Source organism: Limanda limanda, chromosome 18 (genome assembly GCF_963576545.1).
Source record: "Limanda limanda chromosome 18, fLimLim1.1, whole genome shotgun sequence".
Classification (NCBI taxonomy): domain Eukaryota; kingdom Metazoa; phylum Chordata; class Actinopteri; order Pleuronectiformes; family Pleuronectidae; genus Limanda; species Limanda limanda.
In genome coordinates this window covers 5,120,103-5,143,123 of record NC_083653.1, presented here as the reverse complement: position 1 = coordinate 5,143,123, position 23,021 = coordinate 5,120,103, and the positions used below count along the sequence as shown (strand labels likewise).

The 23,021-nt window shown below is 45.1% G+C and overlaps 1 protein-coding gene across 1 annotated transcript; it reads right to left on the bottom strand.

Annotated features, from left to right (window-relative positions):
• Positions 1-1,900: 1,900 nt before the first annotated feature.
• thbs1b (thrombospondin 1b) lies at positions 1,901-14,070 on the bottom strand. The gene is made up of 23 exons (XM_061091931.1): positions 14,016-14,070; positions 13,829-13,914; positions 13,098-13,657; positions 12,802-12,877; positions 12,458-12,541; positions 12,206-12,315; positions 10,875-11,000; positions 9,913-10,009; positions 8,903-9,076; positions 8,587-8,763; positions 8,315-8,488; positions 8,026-8,153; positions 7,778-7,930; positions 7,316-7,534; positions 7,095-7,202; positions 6,560-6,719; positions 6,324-6,442; positions 5,002-5,236; positions 4,676-4,903; positions 4,314-4,585; positions 4,125-4,222; positions 3,888-4,027; positions 1,901-3,794 (listed from the first exon to the last, which is right to left on the bottom strand). The coding sequence occupies exons 2-23, from the start codon at positions 13,890-13,892 to the stop codon at positions 3,787-3,789; spliced, it is 3,510 nt and encodes a 1,169-aa protein (XP_060947914.1). The 5' UTR covers positions 13,893-13,914; positions 14,016-14,070; the 3' UTR covers positions 1,901-3,786.
• Between the last annotated feature and the right edge of the window lie 8,951 nt (positions 14,071-23,021).

Genomic DNA, 23,021 nt, shown 5'->3' with positions numbered 1-23,021 from the left:
CGCCTGAGTGTTCCAGACATCTTCCTGTTTTTCTCAACACGTCTGACCTGGACCATCCTGCTGCATTCTTCATATGTGAAAGGCAAATTCCGGAAAATGTTGGGACCACTTCTTCTGGAATTTGCCTTTCACCTATAAAGAAGTTCATGTCTGAAAACCTTATTCATCTCCTCAAGTCAAAACAATTTGAACTGTTGGCCGCACAACAAGTTTTTCGATTATGTAAAAGTAGGATTAGTGGACATGTTGATGGGCTGTTTTTCACCATTTTCTGAATTTCTCTGGACAAAAATATGATTCATAGAATGACCAAGCACATAAAGGTTCCACCAGCAATCACTGGTCAGACCTAGAAATCCATAAATATAAAAGATATCAGTTAACTGGCCTCTTTAATAGGGTTAGGGTTATGATCTTAAAAGTAAGCTTACCTCATAAAAGAGATTTGGCTTCCTCTTGCTATTTTCATCCTTGTTTCCTCCTTATTTGAATTGACTAAATAGAAGAAGAAGAAGAATATGGCAGTGCAATGAAATGTCTTTAAACCGATGCAGCAGCTCTCACATCCGGACCCGCAGCCTAAAAAAGGGTCTGAGAGTGAACATGTGGGTGTTTGTAGACATCCAGCAGAGACGTGTGAGAACTGCAGCTGGTATTAACCTGTCTGGCCGTCGGCATTTGCCACACTTTAATAATTCCTTATAACTCATGTTCGGCTGTCATCATGAATAAGTTTATAGAACTGATTTACTGGATTAAATACAATTGTATAAATGTTTGTTTTGTCTCAGTTTAGTCATCATACACCCAGTTTATTAAGATAACAGGATACCTCACAGGTCTTTCCTCATTTAAAAGACCTGGTTCACTTTGTGTTTTTTATTCTTTTCTATAATAAACTAACGCGAATAAGGGGTTTCTAAATAAGCAGAGATGATACCAACACGGCTTTTAACAACAGGAGAGACTTAAACTCTGTTTGAAGACCCCACGCAGTGTTAGATGAGTGATTGGGGTTCATTACAGACCCACTCGGTTCCAAGTGTACACAACCAGACACCAGTCAGACTTTCTGCTACTAAAACCAGTTTGCTTGGGTTGAGGAGATTGTTTCCTCAAGGGTTGTTTTCAGGTTTGACAATATGTCTCTGTAGATTTGATAGGACTTGCTAACAGGTCTGTTCACATGTAGTCTCATAGCAAAAAAAGTGCTTTTTAATGTAGGCGAGAAAACTGTGAAATGTGAAGTCTAGAAAAAAAAAAGGCTGCAGCCACTGGTTTCAACTGGTTCCTTCAGTTTGTATCAGATCTGATTGTCCTTGGACCTTTGTGCAGATTTTCAAGTTTGCAAAGAGTCAGAGTAGCATTTATTAAAACTAGTATAGTTAGTTGTGTTTCTGTTAATTCATCCACAAGTTGTCTATTTTAGCGTCTGTCCTCCACAGCCATTAACTCAATGTCAAGGTTTGTGTCATCCTAATATTTGCTCTCTGTGTTGTTTAACCTTTTCGCAGAGGGTCAGTGCAGATCACAGAGGTCGGGCACATCAGGCTGAGGAGCAGACATTTGTGTCACATTCCTCATGTGGCCTTCATCACAGAGGCGATGTGTGTCTGTCTGCACAGAGAAAGGCCTGAAAGTACAACTCGGCTTCTGCCTCAGGGGATCTGAGCGATCACTTGGACTCTGAGTGTGTTCAAGTGCCGGGCGCTGTGGCTACAAATCAAATCCAGCTTGAGGCCAATAGTGGTGTGAGTCGATGTCTTTGTATTTCCGCATCATTTAATAGGACTTACAGCTGAATAGAGAATGGTAAAATCGGACAAAAACAAAAGCATCGACAGGTTTGAGAATTTTCACAACTATTTATTGTCTTGACGTATGTAACAAAATAGTCGCTATGAATAAAAACAGCATTTTTTGCCTTTTTTTTTTTTACAACTAAGAAAATGTTTCCGGACAAGCAAACTAATTGTACAAAAATAATGGTAACATTGATACACAATAACCAAAATAAAGGTAAAAACCATAAAGAACAGAACATCCTCACGTCAGTGTGCAAACCGTTTATACAGATGGACGTGCCGTTTTTTGTAAGGCAGCAAATCCTGATAAATTATTTAAATAGCATTTATCTACACACGCACAATCGCACACAAACACACACACATACATGTCAATCTCTCACGAACAGCTAGGACAAAACAGAGCAATAATTTATCTGCTAAGAACAGCACTGGACAAACATGATAAAGCAAAATTATTTATATAAAAACAAAAAAAGACACCTCCCATTTTCACTGGGGTAGATCGTGGGATCGGGAGCTCGGTTGCGTTCTTTTATATATGAAATGTCGTACTATTTACAGCTCATGCTACAGTAGCACTTAGATTTGTCCGTCATGTCAAAGGAATAAGGTTGTTTCTGCTCAATCAAATTATACAACAGCAATGAGGTAATATTTGTACATCAAAGATTTTGTTTGTTTCATCTCTCTCTCTGAAGAAAAGGCACACAAGTCACCAACACTTCATGCCAATGGACCAATCTGAAGAAAACCTAATTCACTCTGTGCAGCGGGAGATGATAAGACACTGACCAGATCATGCATTCTGCGTTTGACAGCTGACTGGACCTGATTTCAGCTTTTATAGCGATATTGGATCATTTATTTTTACTTTTTCAAAGTATTCAAATTTCCTTTGCTGCCTACATTGTAGGCAAGAGTCAATAAATTACATATATTTACATAATTTCAATTTGAAATCCTCAAAAATGGAGGGAGATCAATCGCTTCAGTGACCTAGAATTTAAGATGGGGAGAACTTTGGGAATATCGGCTCTAGACAAATTCTTTGTAAAATGTAATCCTCTTTATTTTTATTTACTGGTTTAATATGGGAAGATTGTAACTTCCATCTCACCCTGAGAGTTGTTTATTCAACTAGACAAAATCAATAAAGCCCATCATATCTGTATGTTCAAAAGATACCTAACCTAAATTTTGTATTTCTCCTCTCCATAGTTCCTCTCTACAGAGCTTCTCGGGTAGATAAAAAACACTTTCTTGTTCCATTCATGACCAATCTTCCACATACAGTACACGCATGAACACAAACATCTACATCATCATCTTGCCCTTATTTCTAACTCGACTCCCAAAAGTCTGAAACAACAAAGGTTGTCGCTGTCTTCCTCCTTTTGAGTCCTCAAAAGTTGAACCATTCAGAATCTACATCCTGGCAGATCTGGTAAAGCAAAAGGGAATATTTCATCAGTCTCTTTTTTCTTTGGGATGTCCGTCCAGAGGGTAAAGCAGAAAGGCACACAGGGTGGTAAAGTGAGCTAGAAAGACGGAGGGATTTAAAGGCTTGGAAGTGCATAGTTGTCTATGGGGAAGCTGCTCCCGCAGAGAGATGAATGAGATCTTTCAGAGAGCAAGAAGGCAGGCAGAGCTGGGATAGAAAGGTGTTGGTGTCCTACTGGCAGAGCTGGAGGGCTTTGCTTTCTTTCCCCCCCAGCTCTCCCTGCGCTCGTGGATGCTTCGGGTGGAGGAGAAGGGGCTCTCTGATCCTCCACTGGCAGTCAGCCGGTTGGTGCTCTGCCCAAAACCAGCTTCAAGTTACCCTGAGGCTGACCACATGCCCTCCGCCCCGTCCGAGTGTGCGTGCCGCTGGAGAAAGAGTCGCGGAAATAGATCGGTCCCTGGACTTTGCATCAGAATACATAAGTTCATACTTTATACAAAAAAAGGTGCATTCCTCAGAACTTCCTGCGCCACCCATTTATGCATCTGTTGAAAGAGAGAGACACACGACATAAGGAGTTGGATACAGTCATGTAAGGGATGTTGATTTTAGGACTAGGAATTAAAATAGATCCTTACCTCTGCAGTTATACTTGAGGTCTGAAAAGTATACCATCTCCTGTGAGAAGACAAAAAGACCTAGCCTGCCACCCGCGTAAGTCTTGTCATAGATGCTACCGGTATCTGCCATGATCTTTTTGCCCTCGTACATCACAACTCTGTGGGAAAAATGGAAAAGTTCAAGTTTGGATTTCAACGTCAAACCCAGGAAACACGTAATACTTCTCTGTGGACTATTGAATATAATGTACCCACCTAATATGTCCTGTTCTCGGTCTGTGGATCAGATGCCATCTGTAGGCGGTGAAGTCTTTCCATCCGACATGCTTTGGGTCATGCCAGAGAGTGCGGACCTGAAGCAAATAACACAGGGAAATATGAGTCATCTGATTATCTTCTCACACATCCCTGATATCACAGAAAAATCCTTGACCTTGGTCTTACCTGTCCCGTGGTATTCCCGGTGTGCCAGAGGGCATTTCTGAGGTGCTCTCCAGGACCAGTGGTGGAATTTACCACTTTAATGGAAAGGCCAGAATACCCCTGGGCCTTGGTGGGCTTATTTGACCAGTAGGTCTGCGTAATCTGCTTCCACATCACCACATAGAACCTGGAACTGGACTGGTAGCCAAACACAAAGCCGGCATAATCATCATCCCTCTCTGTGTTGATGAAGAAGGTCCCACTGAAGTCCACTGCATTAAACTCGTGGTACCCTGACGAAGAAGAACAATCAAGTTAGGGGACTGTAAACAAACCCTTGGAAAATTATGCACATTGTGTTGACAATCACACGTCTTGCTCACCAACAGCAAGGCCAGGGTCACAGTTGACAGTCTGGACGAGCTCTTTGCCCTGATGGCGTACCACCCAGTTAGGATCAATCTGGGAGGTGCCTTTCGGGTCCAGAGGAACCATCTGGAACTGGCGGAAGTCTGTCTCACTAATGCCGAAGTTTTCGGGACACACGTCATAGATGTCCGGCACGTTGTCCTGGTCAAAGTCGTCTTTGCAAGCATCTCCTCGGCCATCACCTGAAAAATGTTGTATAATCATTAGTTATGAAGACCTACAGTATATAACCTATACAACCTTAATCCTTTTCATTTGAAACGTGACCCATTCTGCTCACCATCAGTGTCCAGCTGGTCAGGGTTGAAGGCCAGTCTGCAGTTGTCCTTGTCGTCGGGGATGCCATCATTGTCGTCATCATGGTCACAGGCGTCTCCCTTGCCGTCCTTGTCATGGTCAGCCTGATTGGCATTGGGGATGTACGGGCAGTTGTCCAGATTGTTCTGATGTCCGTCCTCATCGATGTCCTGGTTGCTGTCACACTTGTCTCCCACGCGGTCGTCATCTGAATCCACCTGCAATGTTTTGGCATTAGTTATGACTTAATGTATAGCTTAAGGGGACTGGGAAGTATTAGCATGATAAAATTAGTGATTACATTCCAACATGTACTTTTCCTTCCATCAAAGTTTCCTGCAGCCCTTTTTCTGTCATTCCGCCTCCCCTTCTTTCATTATGAACTTTCCTTAGGGTCCAATCACTCTCTGCTTCCATAAAGCTGCCATGCTCAATTTGTCTAAGCTCTGTCGGCAGTTTTTATCCACTGACATTCAAACATCACTCTTCAGGACTCTGTCTCGCTTCACGACTCCAATTGTCTTGTTGAGCACCAACGTCTGCAGCGAAAGGTGGAGTCATGCAAGCCCTACTTGGCAGACCCAGACACACCTTGCGGCACTTAGAAAAACTGGGGCCGAGGGGTTAATGGAAAGCGATTGAGCGCAGGGAGGACAGAGGTTGAGACGATTTGGGGAACTGCAGAACATCTGCTGTTGAAGATCTCATTAAGACAATAACCTTTGAGGAGGGCTTGTTTATGTAGTTTTGAACTCTGTAAAAGCAGAAAACATTGCTGTGCCCTTGTCTTGACTTGTCTCTGTCCGCCTTAATTGCGATGTGAAATTCTCTCTTTAAAAACCACATCAGTGTGGACTTGGATGCTCCCCAGTTCCCCCCCCCATCCTCCTGCGTTTTTGTTGTTGAACACATTCCTATTTCTCAGTGTAGCATGGCACAGGTGGACTGAGCAGGGCCGCGGTGCACCGACAGAGCGTGGACACAGCCCAGGGCCATTCCTCAGTAATATCCAGTCTAGGGCCTCTTCCTTCACATGAGCCAGATAACGTCATTGGGCCATTGAAAGGACCCCTAGCCCCCCACCACGCCTTATTTAACTGATGTGCCCTTGAGCTGCACAGGATTTACTCCACCTTTACATGGCGTGATAAAGCTTAGACAGCTAATCACTGCGGCTCTCTCTCAACTGAAAGAGAGATATATGCTGAGCTATAGAGAACGGCAGGGAGATGAATGTGGAGTATTGTTGGTTGGTGAAGTGGAAGGAAGTGGGGAAGGGCGGTGTGTATATGCGAGCGTCCACACCTGATCAGGATTATGTTCCAGAGGGCAGTTATCGCACATGTCTCCAACTCCGTCCAGATCTGTGTCTCTTTGGTCCACGTTGTACACATAGGGACAGTTATCCTTCTCATTCAATATACCTAGGGAATAGAAGGAAACATTTATGAACAAAAGCCAATTCAGAAGTTTAAAATACATTTCCCTAAAAAAAGCAAAACGATGTGGACATCCGGATGAATTGAGTTTCCAGTTCTCACCATCTCCGTCGATGTCCACAGCGCAGGCATCTCCCTCTCCATTGTTGTCTGTGTCTGTCTGGTCTGGATTGCTGTTGTAAGGGCAGTTATCACAGCGGTCACCCACGTCATCACGGTCATAATCGTACTGCCTGGGGTTGAAGATGAATGGACAGTTGTCCTGTTTCAAAAAGGGAAAGAAAGAGAAACACTTGTCATTTGCTGTTTTAGTGAGAGCGGATCTATTTGCAGGAATGGAGTGTTTGCAGAATGAAAGGCTGCTTTTATTTTTAGGCCCTGTCCCACATCTAATGTTGGGCTTAGCAAACACACAGTGCAGCTCCTTCAGAGCGGTGCCTCGGTGTTGGAATTTAATGGAATTTGAGGTTTTGGCTCAGGCACGGGAGAAACATTTGCTTTCCTGCCGAGCCTCCACTCCCCTTCCCCCTCTCCACCTGCCCTTTTATTGGACAGCATGAATGATGAATGCAAAAAAATCCCACACACACAGTCCCTTGTTCAGTGTTGAGGCCACATCTGGAGAGGGTTCACTCACCCTGTCGTCAGGAATGCCATCATTGTCATCATCACTGTCACAAGCATCTCCAATGCCGTCCTTATCGTGATCTTCCTGCCCAGAGTTAGGGAGGTTGGGGCAGTTGTCCTGAAAAACAGACAACGTGGTCAGACACACGTAACTTTAACTCTGCAAAAACGTACACTCACAACTATAAATCGTGATCATAGTTAAGCCTTATCGCTTCATTGTAACCTCACCTTCTTGCAGTGGTAGGTGGCGTTCTCCACACAAACCAAGTCAGCGTTGGGCCATCCATCGAGATCCGTGTCCTCTCCACAGATATGGCCGTTGCCGGCGTAACCGGGCCGACACTCGCAGCGGTACATGGGATCGGCGAAGTGTCCGAGGTAGTTGCAGCGGGCGTTTTTGTTGCAGTCGTGGCTTCCATCGAGGCAGGGATTACGGGGTGTGCACACCTGTAGGAGAGACGCATAGTTTGAACAATCGGCTCAAATCACACCGGCTTTGCATAGTCCAAATTCATGGCATTCTGTTCTCATAAAGGCAGGCATTCATCACAGTCAGTGAGCCTGGTCCTGCCCTGAAGCAATGCAAGTTATACCTTACACAACCATGCTTGTTATCTGTATTTATTTATCATACAATTCATCAACTTGTATCTCTTCCTGTCATAGCTTTGGCCCCAAGACTGGACTTGCCTGTTTGTGAGCCACAGCATTCTCTACACTTTTGCCAAAGGGCTGGGGTCCTGTGTAGCGGGGGGGACAGGGCAGGCAGTTGTAGCCTGGTTCTGTATTCTCACAGCGATGGACGCCATTGAACTCAAAGCAAGCGTCTGGCACCTCTTTGCACTGTTTTTTCGGGATAAAAAGAAAATGTGTGAACACTGAGATAAACACTTGTTAGTCTCTACATGTTTGTATCACGACGTCTGATTCATTTTTACCTCGTCGACATCTTTGCACTTGATACCGTTGCCGCTGTAACCAGCTGGACACTTGCCACATTTCCAGGAACCATCAGTCAAACTGGTGCATTTTGCTCCGGCAAAGCAGGGGTTGGACAGACACCCATCTGAAAACCAACAACGCTCATTATCAATACATCATCTGATCTGTATCATTCACATGTAAGTTATGACCTTGTTGTGAAAGGAGATCTAATATAGTATATTACAGCTAAGTATCAAAACAAAAATAATGTTTCAGCCATAGGTAACATGTGGAAGCTCTCACCGACAGGGCAGGATTTCTTGTTGCATATCTGTGTGACTTTGGCTTCACCAACACACTCTTTGCCATCGTATTGTGGTTCAGGGTCATTGCACAGGCGTTTACGAGTCTGGACACCACCTCCACAGGTCAGACTGCATGTGTCCCACAGTGACCACGGCCCCCAGTTGCCATTAACTGCAGGAGATGAGAAGAAAAACGTGATTAATTCCTCCAAGTGCGGTTCAGAACACATAAATACAACCAGGCAGTGAATATCAGATGATGGGACTTACTGGGGCACGGAGACATCTGACATTTCTCCGTTTGTCGGCCCTCTCCCACGCAGTCCTTGCCTCCGAGCTGAGGGTTGGGGGAGTTGCAGAGGCGGATGTGGGTGATGACACCAGAACCACAAGTGACAGAGCAGGAAGACCAGGGTGACCAGTGGCTCCAGCCGCCGTCCTGCTTGACTGAAGGCCACAAAGAAAGGTCAGAGGTCAGCTATCAGGCAAACAAATCGTTGGCACCCACATTAAGTCTCAGGCTGGCTGATTCACAGGATCCACTGATTTGTTTGTGTGTGCTTTAGGGTTTGTTGTGTTAACTCACAGCGCTTGTCACACTCCTGGAGGTAGCAGTCGCGGGTCTGCACCGAGGTGCCCTCACAGTTGTTATTGATACGGTCGCAGGAGCGCCCACGCTGCTGGATGCCCCGCCCACATGACACGGAACAATGGGTCCATTCAGACCACGGCGACCAGCCGTCCTCCGCATAGTCGCTCGCTGAGTAGGAGGGAGAGAATATGAGTGAGAGGGGAAGAAGGGAGACAATAAAAGAGCTATTCCAGGGAGGCGGCACCCCCTCGCAAACACCCCCCAGCCTAAATGAGGAGAGAAAGCTCTAAAAGCAGAGGAGTAATAGTGAGGATTTAGAGAGGGAGGGCACAGACTAACACACTGAGAGAAACAGACAGAGCCACTGTCCCTGAGACACACAGGGATGCCCCGTCGACTTGTGTTTTCCTGAAGAGGAAACAGATTTGCTCTGGGTATGTAATGACTTCAACAAGTGGCTGAGGTCAGGATGAATGCGGCTGCCCTTGTTTATTTAGGTTTAAGGGAGGCACTGCAGCCAAGTTTGCATATAGGTATGAAGAACTTGTCCCTTTTGCTCATGTAGAGGATGGGCTCCACTAAACAGCCGAGCAATTTTCCATCCCGCTTTAACCAATTTAGCAAATTGCAGCCATTTCAGCTTGAAGATTCAAAGATGCCTGGGAGCACAAAGCGCCCGTGTTCCAAACACATAAGCACCCTTTCATTTACTCGGATGTTAGTGCAGTTAAATCATCTTTAAAATTGACATGTTTTCTCTTGGATATAAACCTGAACATCAAGGGAAATATTTGTGGCTTTTTTTTTGTTTTATATGGCAAATAACCCAGAAGCGGCTCGTGCAGTGAATGGGTCGGTGTCTGAATGATCTGTCTGTTCGTTGAGACGTGTGCACTCTATCCTACAGGGGACATTTATGTAGGTTTACATAACTGAAATAACAGAAAACCTTCCTATAAGTGTGCAGATTTTAACTGGGGGCTGTAGAGAGCAGAAATGCTTACGTGTTCCACAGCGGGGGCAGCACTCTCCGTCAGGAACAGTAGCGTTGCCGCAGGGGATCAGGGGGCAGGAGATCTTGCGGCAAACAGTAGCAGAGTTCTGCAGAAACAGGGAGATTAGATTCATTGTTAAACATGAGCTCAAATATATGGATGTGGGGCCTTTTTCTTCCAAATTCTGTTCAGGTGCTGAGAGAGCAAAGTTTTATACATATCCGTGCAAACAACTCGTTAAATCCTCTGCTTTTTAGTTTTTCTGGCACGGGACTGTATATCAGTAGAAACTCAGATGTTGAGCAGAGTCCTGGCCGGGGATGGAGACCCCAGCCGACAACCACCTGCCCACTGGCTCAGGGCAGGGGGGGGGGATGAAGCCAGGGTCTTAATAATGGAAGTCAGATTCACTGTGAAGCCAAACTGGGAACCGAGCCCCAAACAAGTAAGACCAGCTCGCCAGTGCAACCTGTGTGGGAGCACTGTCAATGACTCTGGGAACTGACTCTAACTATGCAAGGTAATGTTCCTATATACTCCTCTACATATAAGTCACTATATAGTGAAGTAGATCAGTGAAATGCTGGGATCCTCCACACCAGGGATTTTGCACTTGAATCTGTCTCGTCTTTCCAATTGTCAGAGCCAAGGTCTTGTTGTTAATTACCTGCAATGCATCACTTTAAGTGTGGTTAAGTACCTCCAGGCCACACTTGAGATTAACTTCTGACAACAGACCTCTCATTACCGCAGTTAAGGCCGCTGGTCTCCTGCCAGATCTTCACACTACTCATTACTGACCAGATCAGTCGAGTGGTGTCAAGTATGTGTGTGTGTGTGTGTGTGTGTGTGTGTGTGTGTGTGTGTGCATGCACAGACAAGTCCGAGCACAAGAGTTCATCCCCTCACACGTGTGTGGAAGCCCCTCAGGCACAATAGAGCCGAGCTGGTAGGAGCTCTGGAGACCTCACCTGACAAGTGCACTCGGTGCAGTCGTCCACGGTCCACTCGTCTCTGTTCTTGTGCACGATGCCGTTGTGGATGCAGACGCCGCTGTGAATGTCGATGCGGGTTTTAATCAGCTTGTTTTCATCCGTCTGGGGCGGGAGGTCCGGGAGAAACACACAGGAAACACAGATATTGTTAGATGAGGTTTTTTCTTGCAGGGATCAAACCAAAATATAATATATGGTACAAACAGAACATACAGAGTATCTCTAACATTACTTTGCTGGTACATTACACACACACACTCAGACACTCAGACAGACAGACAGACAGACAGACAGACAGACAGACAGACAGACAGACAGACAGACAGACAGACAGACAGACAGACAGACAGACAGACAGACAGACAGACAGACAGACAGACAGACAGACAGACAGACAGACAGACAGACAGACAGACAGACAGACAGACAGACAGACAGACAGACAGACAGACAGACAGACAGACAGACAGACAGACAGACAGACAGACAGACAGACAGACAGACAGACAGACAGACAGACAGACAGACAGACAGACAGACAGACAGACAGACAGACAGACAGACAGACAGACAGACAGACAGACAGACAGACAGACAGACAGACAGACAGACAGACAGACAGACAGACAGACAGACAGACAGACAGACAGACAGACAGACAGACAGACAGACAGACAGACAGACAGACAGACAGACAGACAGACAGACAGACAGACAGACAGACAGACAGACAGACAGACAGACAGACAGACAGACAGACAGACAGACAGACAGACAGACAGACAGACAGACAGACAGACAGACAGACAGACAGACAGACAGACAGACAGACAGACAGACAGACAGACAGACAGACAGACAGACAGACAGACAGACAGACAGACAGACAGACAGACAGACAGACAGACAGACAGACAGACAGACAGACAGACAGACAGACAGACAGACAGACAGACAGACAGACAGACAGACAGACAGACAGACAGACAGACAGACAGACAGACAGACAGACAGACAGACAGACAGACAGACAGACAGACAGACAGACAGACAGACAGACAGACAGACAGACAGACAGACAGACAGACAGACAGACAGACAGACAGACAGACAGACAGACAGACAGACAGACAGACAGACAGACAGACAGACAGACAGACAGACAGACAGACAGACAGACAGACAGACAGACAGACAGACAGACAGACAGACAGACAGACAGACAGACAGACAGACAGACAGACAGACAGACAGACAGACAGACAGACAGACAGACAGACAGACAGATAGATTGGTTTCCTTCTCACCAGCTGTCGGAGCTCATTGGACAGCTCCTTCACCACCACACCGAGACTCTTCAGCTCCTTGAACATGCTGACCAGGTCCTCACAGGAGAAGCCACAGACCATCTGCAGGTCTTCACACAGGGAGGAACCCCATTAGTTGTTGACACAGAAACTTTTTATTACTCTCGTTCTATTCTGCTCTATTCTTGTCAGTCCTCACAGATCTTTTGACTGATTAACAGATGTGAGCTGGTGACGTGCAGCTGTGTTTACCTTTGGTCTTATGTCCAGTGTACTCTGTTCTTATGGCTGAGGAACCATTCATGTTCTCCAGGACCATGGTGTCGGATGTCAATGCTGGAAGAGAAGCGGTTACATAAATCAAATCACATATCTGCACATTCATCTTTAAGGTTGATTTAATCATAATGAAGCTATTAATTACCATGAACATGTATTCAGAACGTACACCCTAAAGACTGGGTGTTTTATTTTCTAGAAATCAGCAGGCGGGTTAAGCTTTTACACATTTCTTTGATACAATCTTGCTTAGACTTGTTAGTGCATGAGGCAGATGAGCTATGAGTAAACACTTGATCGTGGTTTCGATTACTCACAGTTCTGGCATCCTTTGTTGCGGAGGATGGCTTCCAGAGTTGTTCCAAACACAAATCTCACATTTTGTAGGACCCCCTGCAAGCATCGAGGTTCAAGTTTAAACTTTAACTCGGTGCAACATTGAATAAAAAACATCTCGTCATCGCAACTGGATTAATCATCAATTCCATCCGTGCCATGTGCGCGCTTTTACGCACGGTTGCGCATAAACCATAACGGTGACTACTTCTCTTCGCTGATCTTAATATCTCAAATCTGATGAGTTCAAACTACATGGTCTCCAGTCCTCTCTCACCATGAACCTGTCCTTCACGGCTCCCTTCCCGATCCGGAGCTGGGCGGTCAGCGGGGTGTCCTGGGTCAGGATGCTCTGGATGGGCGCCTCCAGCTCCGCGGTGTTCACCTCCTCGCATCCCGCGTACAGCACCGCCCGGTCCTCCTGCACCAGCAGGGTGATGTTCTTCCAGTGACCCGTGGCCAGGTCCACGTCCTCGATGGACACCACCTGCTGCTTGTTCTCGGTGGAGAAAACTATGTCCAAGGTGTTGGCTTTGCCGTTGGACACGATCTCGAACACGGGTCCGGAGCCGTCCTGCTTCTCCACGGTGAGGAGGCTGCCCCGGGTCCGCTTGAACTGCTTGAAGTTCAGCAGGAGGAGGAATCCTCTCTCGGCGTGGATGGAGTCGATGAGGTCCCTGAAGGCGCCCTCGGGGACCGGGGGGATCAGGTCCGGGTTGAGGATCTTGTAGGCAGGGCTGTACGGGTCGTCTCCTTTCACCAGGGTGACCCCGTGGTTCTTCTTGGGGACTTGGATGAGATCGAACAAGTCGTGCACGCTATTGTCGTCTCTGCTCTCTGGGGATGAATAATAATAATAAGAAGCAGGGGTCAGTCTGTGTGTCTTTGGCTCTTCACTGGATCTTTTCACCTTCAATGCTTTTCTAAAACGCACTCCATCTTTTTGCATTTACCACAAAGTCCAATTTCCCTTTTTGAAAGTTTGCAAAAACTTTCCCAAAAACTCACCTGCGACTCTCGCAGCCTCGCAGCTCCAAACCATCAACAGCAAAAATATCCCTGTGAGCTTCATGGTGCAGCACCAAACCTGCAGCCTGTCACAGATAACACACACATGCAGCAGGTTCAGGGATCATTCAAGTTAAAGTCAATCATTCGTGCAGCTGCAGAAATCACAAGAATATCCTCAACTCACCTGCTCGTTGAAAACAGCAGCGCCACAGTGATTAAAATCCCACAGGAGTGTGTTAGAAATCCAGAAAAAAAGATTGAATTCACGCAGGATTAACTAAAAAATAAAAAAATAAAATTCCTCAGGGAAAAATTCTTGATGTTAAAAACTTGTTCTCGCTCCTGTCGTCCGCTAAGAAACTCCCTTTTTAAGCCGAGGCAGGACAAAGTGCTATTTAAATAGTTTGATGCCATTCCTGAAGAAGTGGCCTCGTCCAATCAGGGTGAGGGTGAGAAAAAGGGACGAGCTTATCCTCTTAGAGAGAGAGGGAGAGAGAGAGATAGAGGGAGGGAGAGAGAGAGGCTTGTTTCCACTGAGGGACCAGCATCACTTTGTTGCGCTCAGACTTTTAATGGAGCAGTGTTTCCTCTCACTGGATCCATCCATCACTCCTCTGGGCCATTTCCACCGCGCACGTTCCCATTACGCACGCACGCCCCTTGCAAATTAATGTAATATGTGATATTCCAGTAGTTGGTCTGCGCACGGTGAGAACAACACATCACAGAAAGTCACGCAAGTTCCCTCCAGTGTTGTTTCCCAGAGCATATGTTTTTTATTTAATGCACCTGTGGCGCATAGACAACATCTGCAGCAGATGTGAGGTCCTCGCTCTTATTGCTTAATTCACACGATGCTGCTGCTTATTGTTCACAAAAACGAAAACTATGTGTTTTCAGTAGAATGTGAGCCCCTCAGCTGTTTGCAGTTCCAGCTGTAACCGCTAGGAGCCGACGTGAGTTCACTTGAGAGGAGCCTGAGGCAGTGGAGCTGCAGAAACACCTGGATCGAGATTTGACCTCTGATAAAGTCAAATGAAATGGAAAATCAAATACAAAATATGATTAAAAAATGAGAATAAATCAAAATACAAATGTTATATATTTTAATATCTTATTTAAAGTAAAACAGTGACAGTTGGGGGGACTTCCTCCAGACTACATCATTTCTACGTTTGTTCTTCAATTTGAAGAAGAAGAAGAGGGAATGTTGCATATTTAATTAGTGCATTGAAACCTTGTATAATGGGTTCCTTGTTTCAAAACCTTTGTAATTTTATTGATATATTCTGCAGGGAGAGGAAATACAGCTTCTAACTCTTGCATATATACAGTAATGTTAAGTGATGTGCAGTTCCTTGTTAAATACGTAATAATTAGTCTTCACCTTGAGTGTTTCCACTAATATTTCAGTCCTGATTTCACACAGATGCCGGTAGTGAACAGATGCTTTCATTGTAGGTCCAGTGAAACCATTGTTAGTCAGTGATTAATCAGTGTGAGAGCAGTTTGGTGACGTCGTGCTTAATCCTTCACACATTAAACTTCAGACGCTGTTGCTCCAAATTTCATGCTGTTACATCTGTCTTTGTTTATTCTGTAAATTAAAGTCTTCATATTGCCGTATATCTGCAAACAAACAGAGATAGAAGTCAGTGAAGGCTCTTATCATACAGACAGGACATGTTTTGATTACCTGGTGATCCTATACAGATCCATCCATGACAGATAAGTAATTATTCCATTTGTCATTCACCAACACAGAGAAACTCGAGCTCTTTTGGCTGCACAGCTTTTGTTCCTGCACATCTAATGCAACAGGTTTCAGAGTCATGAGCTTCACAGAAAGATTTGCACAGTGCTCCCTGTGATGCAGCTGAACGCTGGTGCAGACGTCTGGAGTTGGAAGCTGTACCCTGAAGGGTCCTGAGGTCAGAGCTGAGCTGAGTCCTCTGGTGCCTGCGAGTCTCCGTCTGAGATCAGGAACCTTCGTGGAGACTCCAGCTCCTTTCAGCCTGCGGACGCTTCTCCTCTTCAGGTGCCGGGATGGTTCACTTGTGCTCAGTGTTGTTTTGGGAAGGCGTTGACCCGAGCGAACAAATCGACCGAGTCGTGTTTGAGTAACGCACAATTTAGGAGCTTGTTTAAGCTCATTTAAGACTCCTGTTAGTGTTCAGTTGTTATTCTGTAAACTCCGTCTGTGAAGAAGAGGAAAGCACATGTGCAGGAGAAATGTGCTGCTGTTTTTGGCCAAAGAAAATATAAATAAAAGGATCAAGGAGAAATTCATCGGAATACACACATGCTGCCACACACATTCACTGCAGAAGTATGTGTGTTCCTTGAACAGGCGTGTGCATGTGTTTGTCTTCCTTTTTTTTTACCCTTTCCCCTTCTTTCATGTTTTTGCTGCATGGTCGAAATGAGGAGAAAACAGGGAAAGAATGTGAGTAAGGAGAAAAGGATTGGAGGAGCAAGGAAAGGAGACAAGGAGAACTGAGTGGAGGTTGGGTAAGGAGAGGAGGGGAAAGATGAGGAGAGGGGCAACAAGAGAAAGAAGGAGAGAAAACATAACAAATCAAGGATGATGAGGAAAAGAGAGAGGAAAATAAAGAAAAAGGAAAAGCAATGAGAAGAGAAGAAGAGGATGGAGAAAGGATAAATGAAGCCAGGGGAGAGAGGGGAAAGGTGGAATGAGGAAAGAAAATCAGAAACGTGGAGAGGACTAGAGAAATTAGGATTGGAAATCGCAGAGAGGGGACGAGGAAAGAGTTAGAGCAATGAGGAGAGAAGTAATAAAGAAAAGAAATGTTCTCTCTCTACTGAGGTTCATCATCCGAACAGGTCTCGGCCTGATCCCTGGATCTTTAATACGACCATGGCGTTCTGCAGAATCTGAGACTTCCAGGTAATTTCGTGTGAATCCGCTGGTGATTCAGCTGTCGGTTAATAATTAAAAAAGGATTTACTGGCAGAGGTGACAGAAATACATTTTAAGTCTGATCTCGTTAAATATTCACTGGAAGTTGTGTCGTGCTCACTTGGAAAAACATCCCTGGACTGTTTTGTGGTTGGCTCGTAAATATTTGTGCCAGGTGATAAAACACGATAGATGATAAACTCATCGTTGGTGTATTAGTTTAACATGCATATATATTTGTGCCTTTGGTTATTCTGGTTCTCTAGTTATCGTCAGAATAGAGTTTTCATTAAAACTAGAGTAGTAGAGATTGGACAACTGAAACTCTCTCGTTTGTGTCCAATCTGCCGTCACTTTACAAACAGCTGTAGCCTCTGAACTTATTCCCACTGCTTTCAATTTCAACATCAGAAGATGACATGAGGTACTTTTCCCACTCAGCAGCTCGTATTTTACAGTAACAATCAACGTGAAGAGAAGTTTTCACATTTGCTTTTCTCTGATCCATCATCAAAGAGCAGACTAGAGCTTAACATCTATTAGTAAATCACCAGATTATCAAAAGCAAGTATTTTGTTCATCAATTTATTGTTTCAGTATGTAAAATATCAAATATTTGCTTGGTCTAGCTTCTAACATCTGTGGATTTCATGTTTTTCTCTGTTGTATGAACTGAATATCTCTTGATTTTAGATCAGTGATAAGTTGGATGATGGGAAACTGTGATTTGCAAACAAAATTCCAAAACAATGACACCTGCCAAACCGTTTATTGAAAACTGTGTGTGCACCTGTGGATCTCTGCTTATTTCGTTGTTCTTTGTGTTGTGCGTCGTTGTTGTGCATCCACGCTCCCTCTCATTTTGGAGTTAATTTATCCAGTAAACATTTACTTCTGCACTTTCATAAACGTGAGGATTTGCTGCTTTTCCTTTTCTAATATGAATCTTTGGGCTTTGCACTGGTCAAATTAAATCAGCAATGAACAGATTCAACCTGAACAGATTCAGAATTGCTCTCTGCGGCCGTGCAGTGCAGCGACCCCTCAGCTGTGCAAAGGTGCTGAAGTGTGTGTTTGTTGCTCCGCCGCGGGTGAGACTCTGCCTGAGGTCACACACTCCCGTGGGAGATTACTGGTGTTATTGCTCCGTGCACAATGCAGGACCCAGACAGACACACACACACACCGCCGACCCCCTCTGTGCTTCTCTACGGCAATTAACCAACACAATGCAAACAAACACAGAGCTTCACTGGCCAAATTAGCCCCCGTATACATTCACCTGTCAACACCAGCACTCGTACTGTCTGTCTGGCTAATGCAGAACCGGCTCGGCTAGAAAAATGGTGAGAATAAAAAGTCCTGGTTTATAATTCTGCAGGATGAAGTGCCTGTTTGCACTTTGCACTCAAAACGGGGGCAAACGCAATTAGATCCGATGAACTCTCCGGCTCGAAATACATTTTCCGGTGATCCAGACCCACCAGCTGACCACCTGTGCGTATCTTTCACTGAGTCCCCTCCCTGCTCCCATAAAATTCCTAATAAACGACTCATTGGAGTATTCACCCATGACATTGCTGTGCCCGAGCCAGGACCATTAGCAGGCAGAAGACAGTGGTTGCCGCAGGCGCTCTGTGATTTCTAAATATCTAATCGTGTCTAGGAATGTAATCTTGATCCAGTTCCATCTTCAGCCTATTAGGAGGCCACGGTGTGCCAGCTTCTTTTCATGGGCGTCCATGGACAATGTAATTTGCATTCCAGAGCTCAGTGGGTTGGGGGAAAAAAGGAGTTTGGGAGTTCTGAATCATCTGATATAATTGCCGCTGAGAGCGTATAACTGCTGATTCTGTTCAATCCTAATGGGGCCTCCTGTGAAATTTGGCGAATGAATACAGCAGCAGCCTGTTCTGACCATCAGCGATGTCACAGCTGTAAACCAGCTGTTTATTGCTGGAGAATAAAAAAGGACGCTCATAACAGTGGAATAACTCAAGCAGCAGCGAAGCAGTGACAACTTTTTAATCACTTTTCTGGTTCGCTGGCCTCGATATTCACTGAATTCCCAAGGAATTAGGGACACATGCTCTTTTAATCAAGTGCAGTGACATTGTTGATCCGCTGATGTCACTCATTACCAACTTGTTTCCTGCGTTAAGTCTGTCGCTAATGATGCAGTTTAGCAGAGAGTTTGCAAAGGCTTTCACTCAAGTTCTTTGGAAGTCTGAACTATCTGAAAAAACGTGCAAACAAACCAAACCAGGTTTCAGGCTGATCCACACTGACACCACCTCTCTGGGTCGGACAAAGTTTTGGTGCAGATTATGGGTCACGGCAACTTTCACACCTGCTTTTTTTATTAAACTGAAAAGTCAGAAGTTTCAGACCAAACGAGGTGAAAGTGAAAGTGAATCTACAGCCATGCTTGAAGTTTGAGAGAATGTATTTAAGCACAATGATGCTTTTCATCAGCATAACAGAGCTAACATGTTGGTGTTTTGCAACTATTGGTTTAATACAGCTGAGGCTCATGGGAATATCTTGAAGCCAGAATAAACTCTCTGCATCGGGCGGCTGGGCTCAGCCTTAGAGATGCAGGGTTCAGAGGTCGGACATCCGGAGGGAGCTCGGAGAAGCACGGGCAGCCACTTCTAAGCTTTTCTTTATAAAGACGTGTCTGACCCTAACAGATTCTGCTCGTCTAATATCTCCTGACAGATTGTGACGGCAAAGGCTCCTTTGTTTTCAGCCTAGACTTTGGAATGGGTCGACCCAGAACTCAGTGGAATGACTTCATATCCCATTTGGCCTGGGAACGCCTTGAGATCCCTTCCAGCTTCGCCAGCTGCCTCCGTGACCTGATCTCAGATCAGCAGAAGAGGATGGACGGACAAACCCAATGAATGGTTTGACTTGATGATGGCACAGGAAGAAAAGTCAGAAGTTCACCAAAGGTCAAGGGGTCAGCAAAGTCTGTAGGGTCCATCCCCTGGGATCATAAATGTCTCCACAAAAGTTATTTTTAAAAATCAAGCCAGTTTGTGTTGAGAAATTACAAACTGGACTAAAGTGATGGAACAACACTAAAGACTCATCTCTAGAAGTTCAAATCATGATATTTTGTTTCTGTATAAATATTTTTTTCGGGGGGAATTTCAAACAGTGGCCGTTCTTTACGGCTCCACACACATTCCTCCCGTAAACAAACACAAACTACGGTGACCTGCCAAAAGCAGCAATAAACAATTGTCAGCCGGCCTTATTCGGAGATATAGAGAGGTCACCTGCCGCTTCCACATTCCTGACATACCTCCTTGGCGCACATAAATATCCAGGGAGCCTTGTTCCGTGTGCCCTGTCTGTTTATCTGGGTGAGAGCCCGACTGGAATCACCCTGATTGCCTCTCGGCTCCCGCAGCACAACAAGAGTCACCACAATAAGCCGTCCTTGTCATGAGGGGAAAGGGCTCATCAGGGATGTTTTCACATGGCTGATTCTGACGGGCTTTGTTTAAAAGACCTGTCACGTTCACCAGCGGCAGCACAGTCGCATTTGTTTTGTTAGGGAACATCCTTTAACTCGGTTTTTCCTGCACGGTTTCGAATGACGTAAATGTTTTGCCATGTCCCTGAAGCTCACTCCAGGAGAAAGTGGAATAAGCGTTCTGTGGTGTTGAAACAGAGGCAGAAGAACAAAAGAGAGGATCAGTCCAGACCTGCGCAGCCAAAAATCAAGCAACACACAATTAGATGAGCGTCTCAGATGTAACAGAGAACGGGCGTAGACGTGGACCTGGCAGTGAGAGGCAAAGACGAAAAGAAGAAGACGCTTGTTTTGTGAAAACCTGCAGGAACGGGCGCTCCACACCCCCGCATGGCACCGTCCTGCCACCGCAACATCCTCAGATTGTTTACATCCAGCGTGATGGTTCTAATGAAGGACGTGCACCACTCCTTGTTTGTCTCTGAGTCAAGTCTGACATACACACTCGCTGTGGAGAGAACACGGCCTGGAGCGGCTGACTGTCCTGCACGTCAGCGTAGGAGGAGGCAGGATATCGGTTCCACCTTCGTCAGTGTGTGATGAGGATGAAGCAACAGCACAAATCATTTCTTTATTTATATCTTCTATGTTGTGTAAAAGGTCACAACACGGCACATGTTCAGAGGTCTGAAGTCGACCTGTGGTTCTCTTTTGTTTCTGCATTATTTTTAGCTTATTACTTTCATAAAGGAGGTCATGTTTTGTCCGTTTGTAGTAAGTTTATGAAAAAAGTATTTTTAAACAAACTGTAAAAGTGTTTTGTGGTCTCAAGCACTTGAACCCGCCCCTCCATCGGCATGGGGATGAATAGATTTAGATTGTTGGGTGAACTATCCCTTTAACTTCTCTCTTAACACTTCTTTAAGCTTTTCTTTGACCCCTTTGTGACCCCCCCCCCCCTTCCCAGGGTCACAGCCACCAGGTTACGAGCCTCCGAGTGAGACGACATCTTTCAGCAGCTATTTAGTGCCTCAGTGAACAGGTGACGCTCCGGTGAGTCCTCCCACCACCTGCTGCCTCAGGAGCCGCTCGCTGGAGCTTTCTAACAGAACCTCCCGAGTATAAGAGGAGTCGTCGGTGATCCACCTGATTTTCCATCGGAAGAACATCGTTTGTTTGCCTTCCAAAAATTATACATTTCACATCAAAGATTCTGTCTATTTTCTTTATTATTTCCAGGTTCTATGTGTTAGTTTTTATATAGTTATTGATAATAAAGTTGATAGTAAAACTGTAAAATATCAATCCTCAATTACATTTCGTCGTCATAAAGGTTTCATAATATCATTTCAGCAATCATTGACATTATTTCTTGATATATATGTATAATAATGTGTATATTCGTACAATATACACATACTCAAACCTATGGTTCCACAAATCAAAGTCATATTCTACAATAATATTCAAAAACATTAATATGAAAATATATTTGGGCCAATATATCGGTATCGGAAAATGTTTTATTCCCTAATATTTGTATTTGCATCGGCCCCAAAAATCCATATTGGTCGGGTTCAAGTGTGTTTTTGCCAAATCCAGTAACTGACATATGATGTTTTACGTTATAAGGAGCATGGACAAATCTTGTGTTGTTATCTGAGGCTTGTTGCTACCGACAACATTTTGAATAACATATATGTATATATATAATGTGACTTGAGTGTTGAGTGATGGGATGGACAGGTTCAATACGAGCTAAAACCCCAGTGTCAGAGAATAATAAAGTTTCCCATCTGTTATTTTGCTGCAGTTTTCAGTTTTCCTCCGATTGTACAAACTGTCACCGCTCATTCAAAGTGCAGATGTTTGTTCTCTGGAGGCAACTTCCTGACGGTCGTGTTTCTTCATGTTGTCCTCGGCGTTGTAGGTTCAGCGGGACGTCGGATGTAGCGTGTGCATGTTCTAAAAGTTGAACGTCTGTACAAAAGGTTCACGTGTGGCGGGTTTCTGAGGCTGAGAACCTCTCGGCGTGTTCGGTCTCAGAGGGAGAGGGGGGTGGGGGTCTTTTGTTGGATAAATCCGGCAGATATTAACATGTCTGTCACGCAGACATTCATTCACGTGTTTACTCAGAGCTTCCCCATTTGTAGCTAGAAACCGTGCTGGATGTCGGAAATACCTGTTTCCTTAAAGTTGTTGATTTTGTCTCGGCTCTTATTCACACACAGAAAAAGAGAAAGTCAGTCTCAGCTTTTCTTCATCGCATCTGGGCCTCGGCTCCTGGATGAGAGCCAGGCCTTCGGTGTAAGGATTAATCTGAGGTCTCCCAGAACATTAAGAGAAACCTGCAGTGGCTTATATTTAATGGTGTGTAAGCGTATTAAATGTACCAAACTGCGTGTGGATGGTGGTGGCGGCCTGTGATAAAGCCTCTGCAGCAGGGCGTCATGTTGAAAAGCTCCAGTTGAAAGCGGAGGAAGTTTCTCCTTAGGTCTTCTGGAAGCGGTGCACTCCGTGACTTCCACAGCAGCTACTGCCGGCTCCAGTTAACCCACAAGGATCCACTTACCCCGGTGGTGGTTCGAAGCTTCTGCGGTGCCAGAACTAAATGATGCATTTTGATTGATCATCCGTGGTTTGTATTCACGTGAAACTCTTTTTCCATATGTGAAAGGTTCTGCAGCCGTCAATGGCTTTTTAACACTTTCTGACATCTTTCTCTCTGACTCTGTGTTTTAGCTCCATGTGTCAAGTGCCAATTAATTTATTGTTGTTTATTG

Coding starts and splice junctions, on each gene's coding strand:
- thbs1b (XM_061091931.1), bottom strand. CDS start 13,892: ATGAAGCTCACAGGGATATTTTTGCTGTTGATGGTTTGGAGCTGCGAG. Junction 10,010..10,874: donor GCACCGAGTGCACTTGTCAG/GTGAGGTCTCCA, acceptor CTGTTTCTGCAG/AACTCTGCTACTGTTTGCCG. Junction 8,764..8,902: donor CCAGGAGTGTGACAAGCGCT/GTGAGTTAACAC, acceptor TGTGGCCTTCAG/TCAAGCAGGACGGCGGCTGG.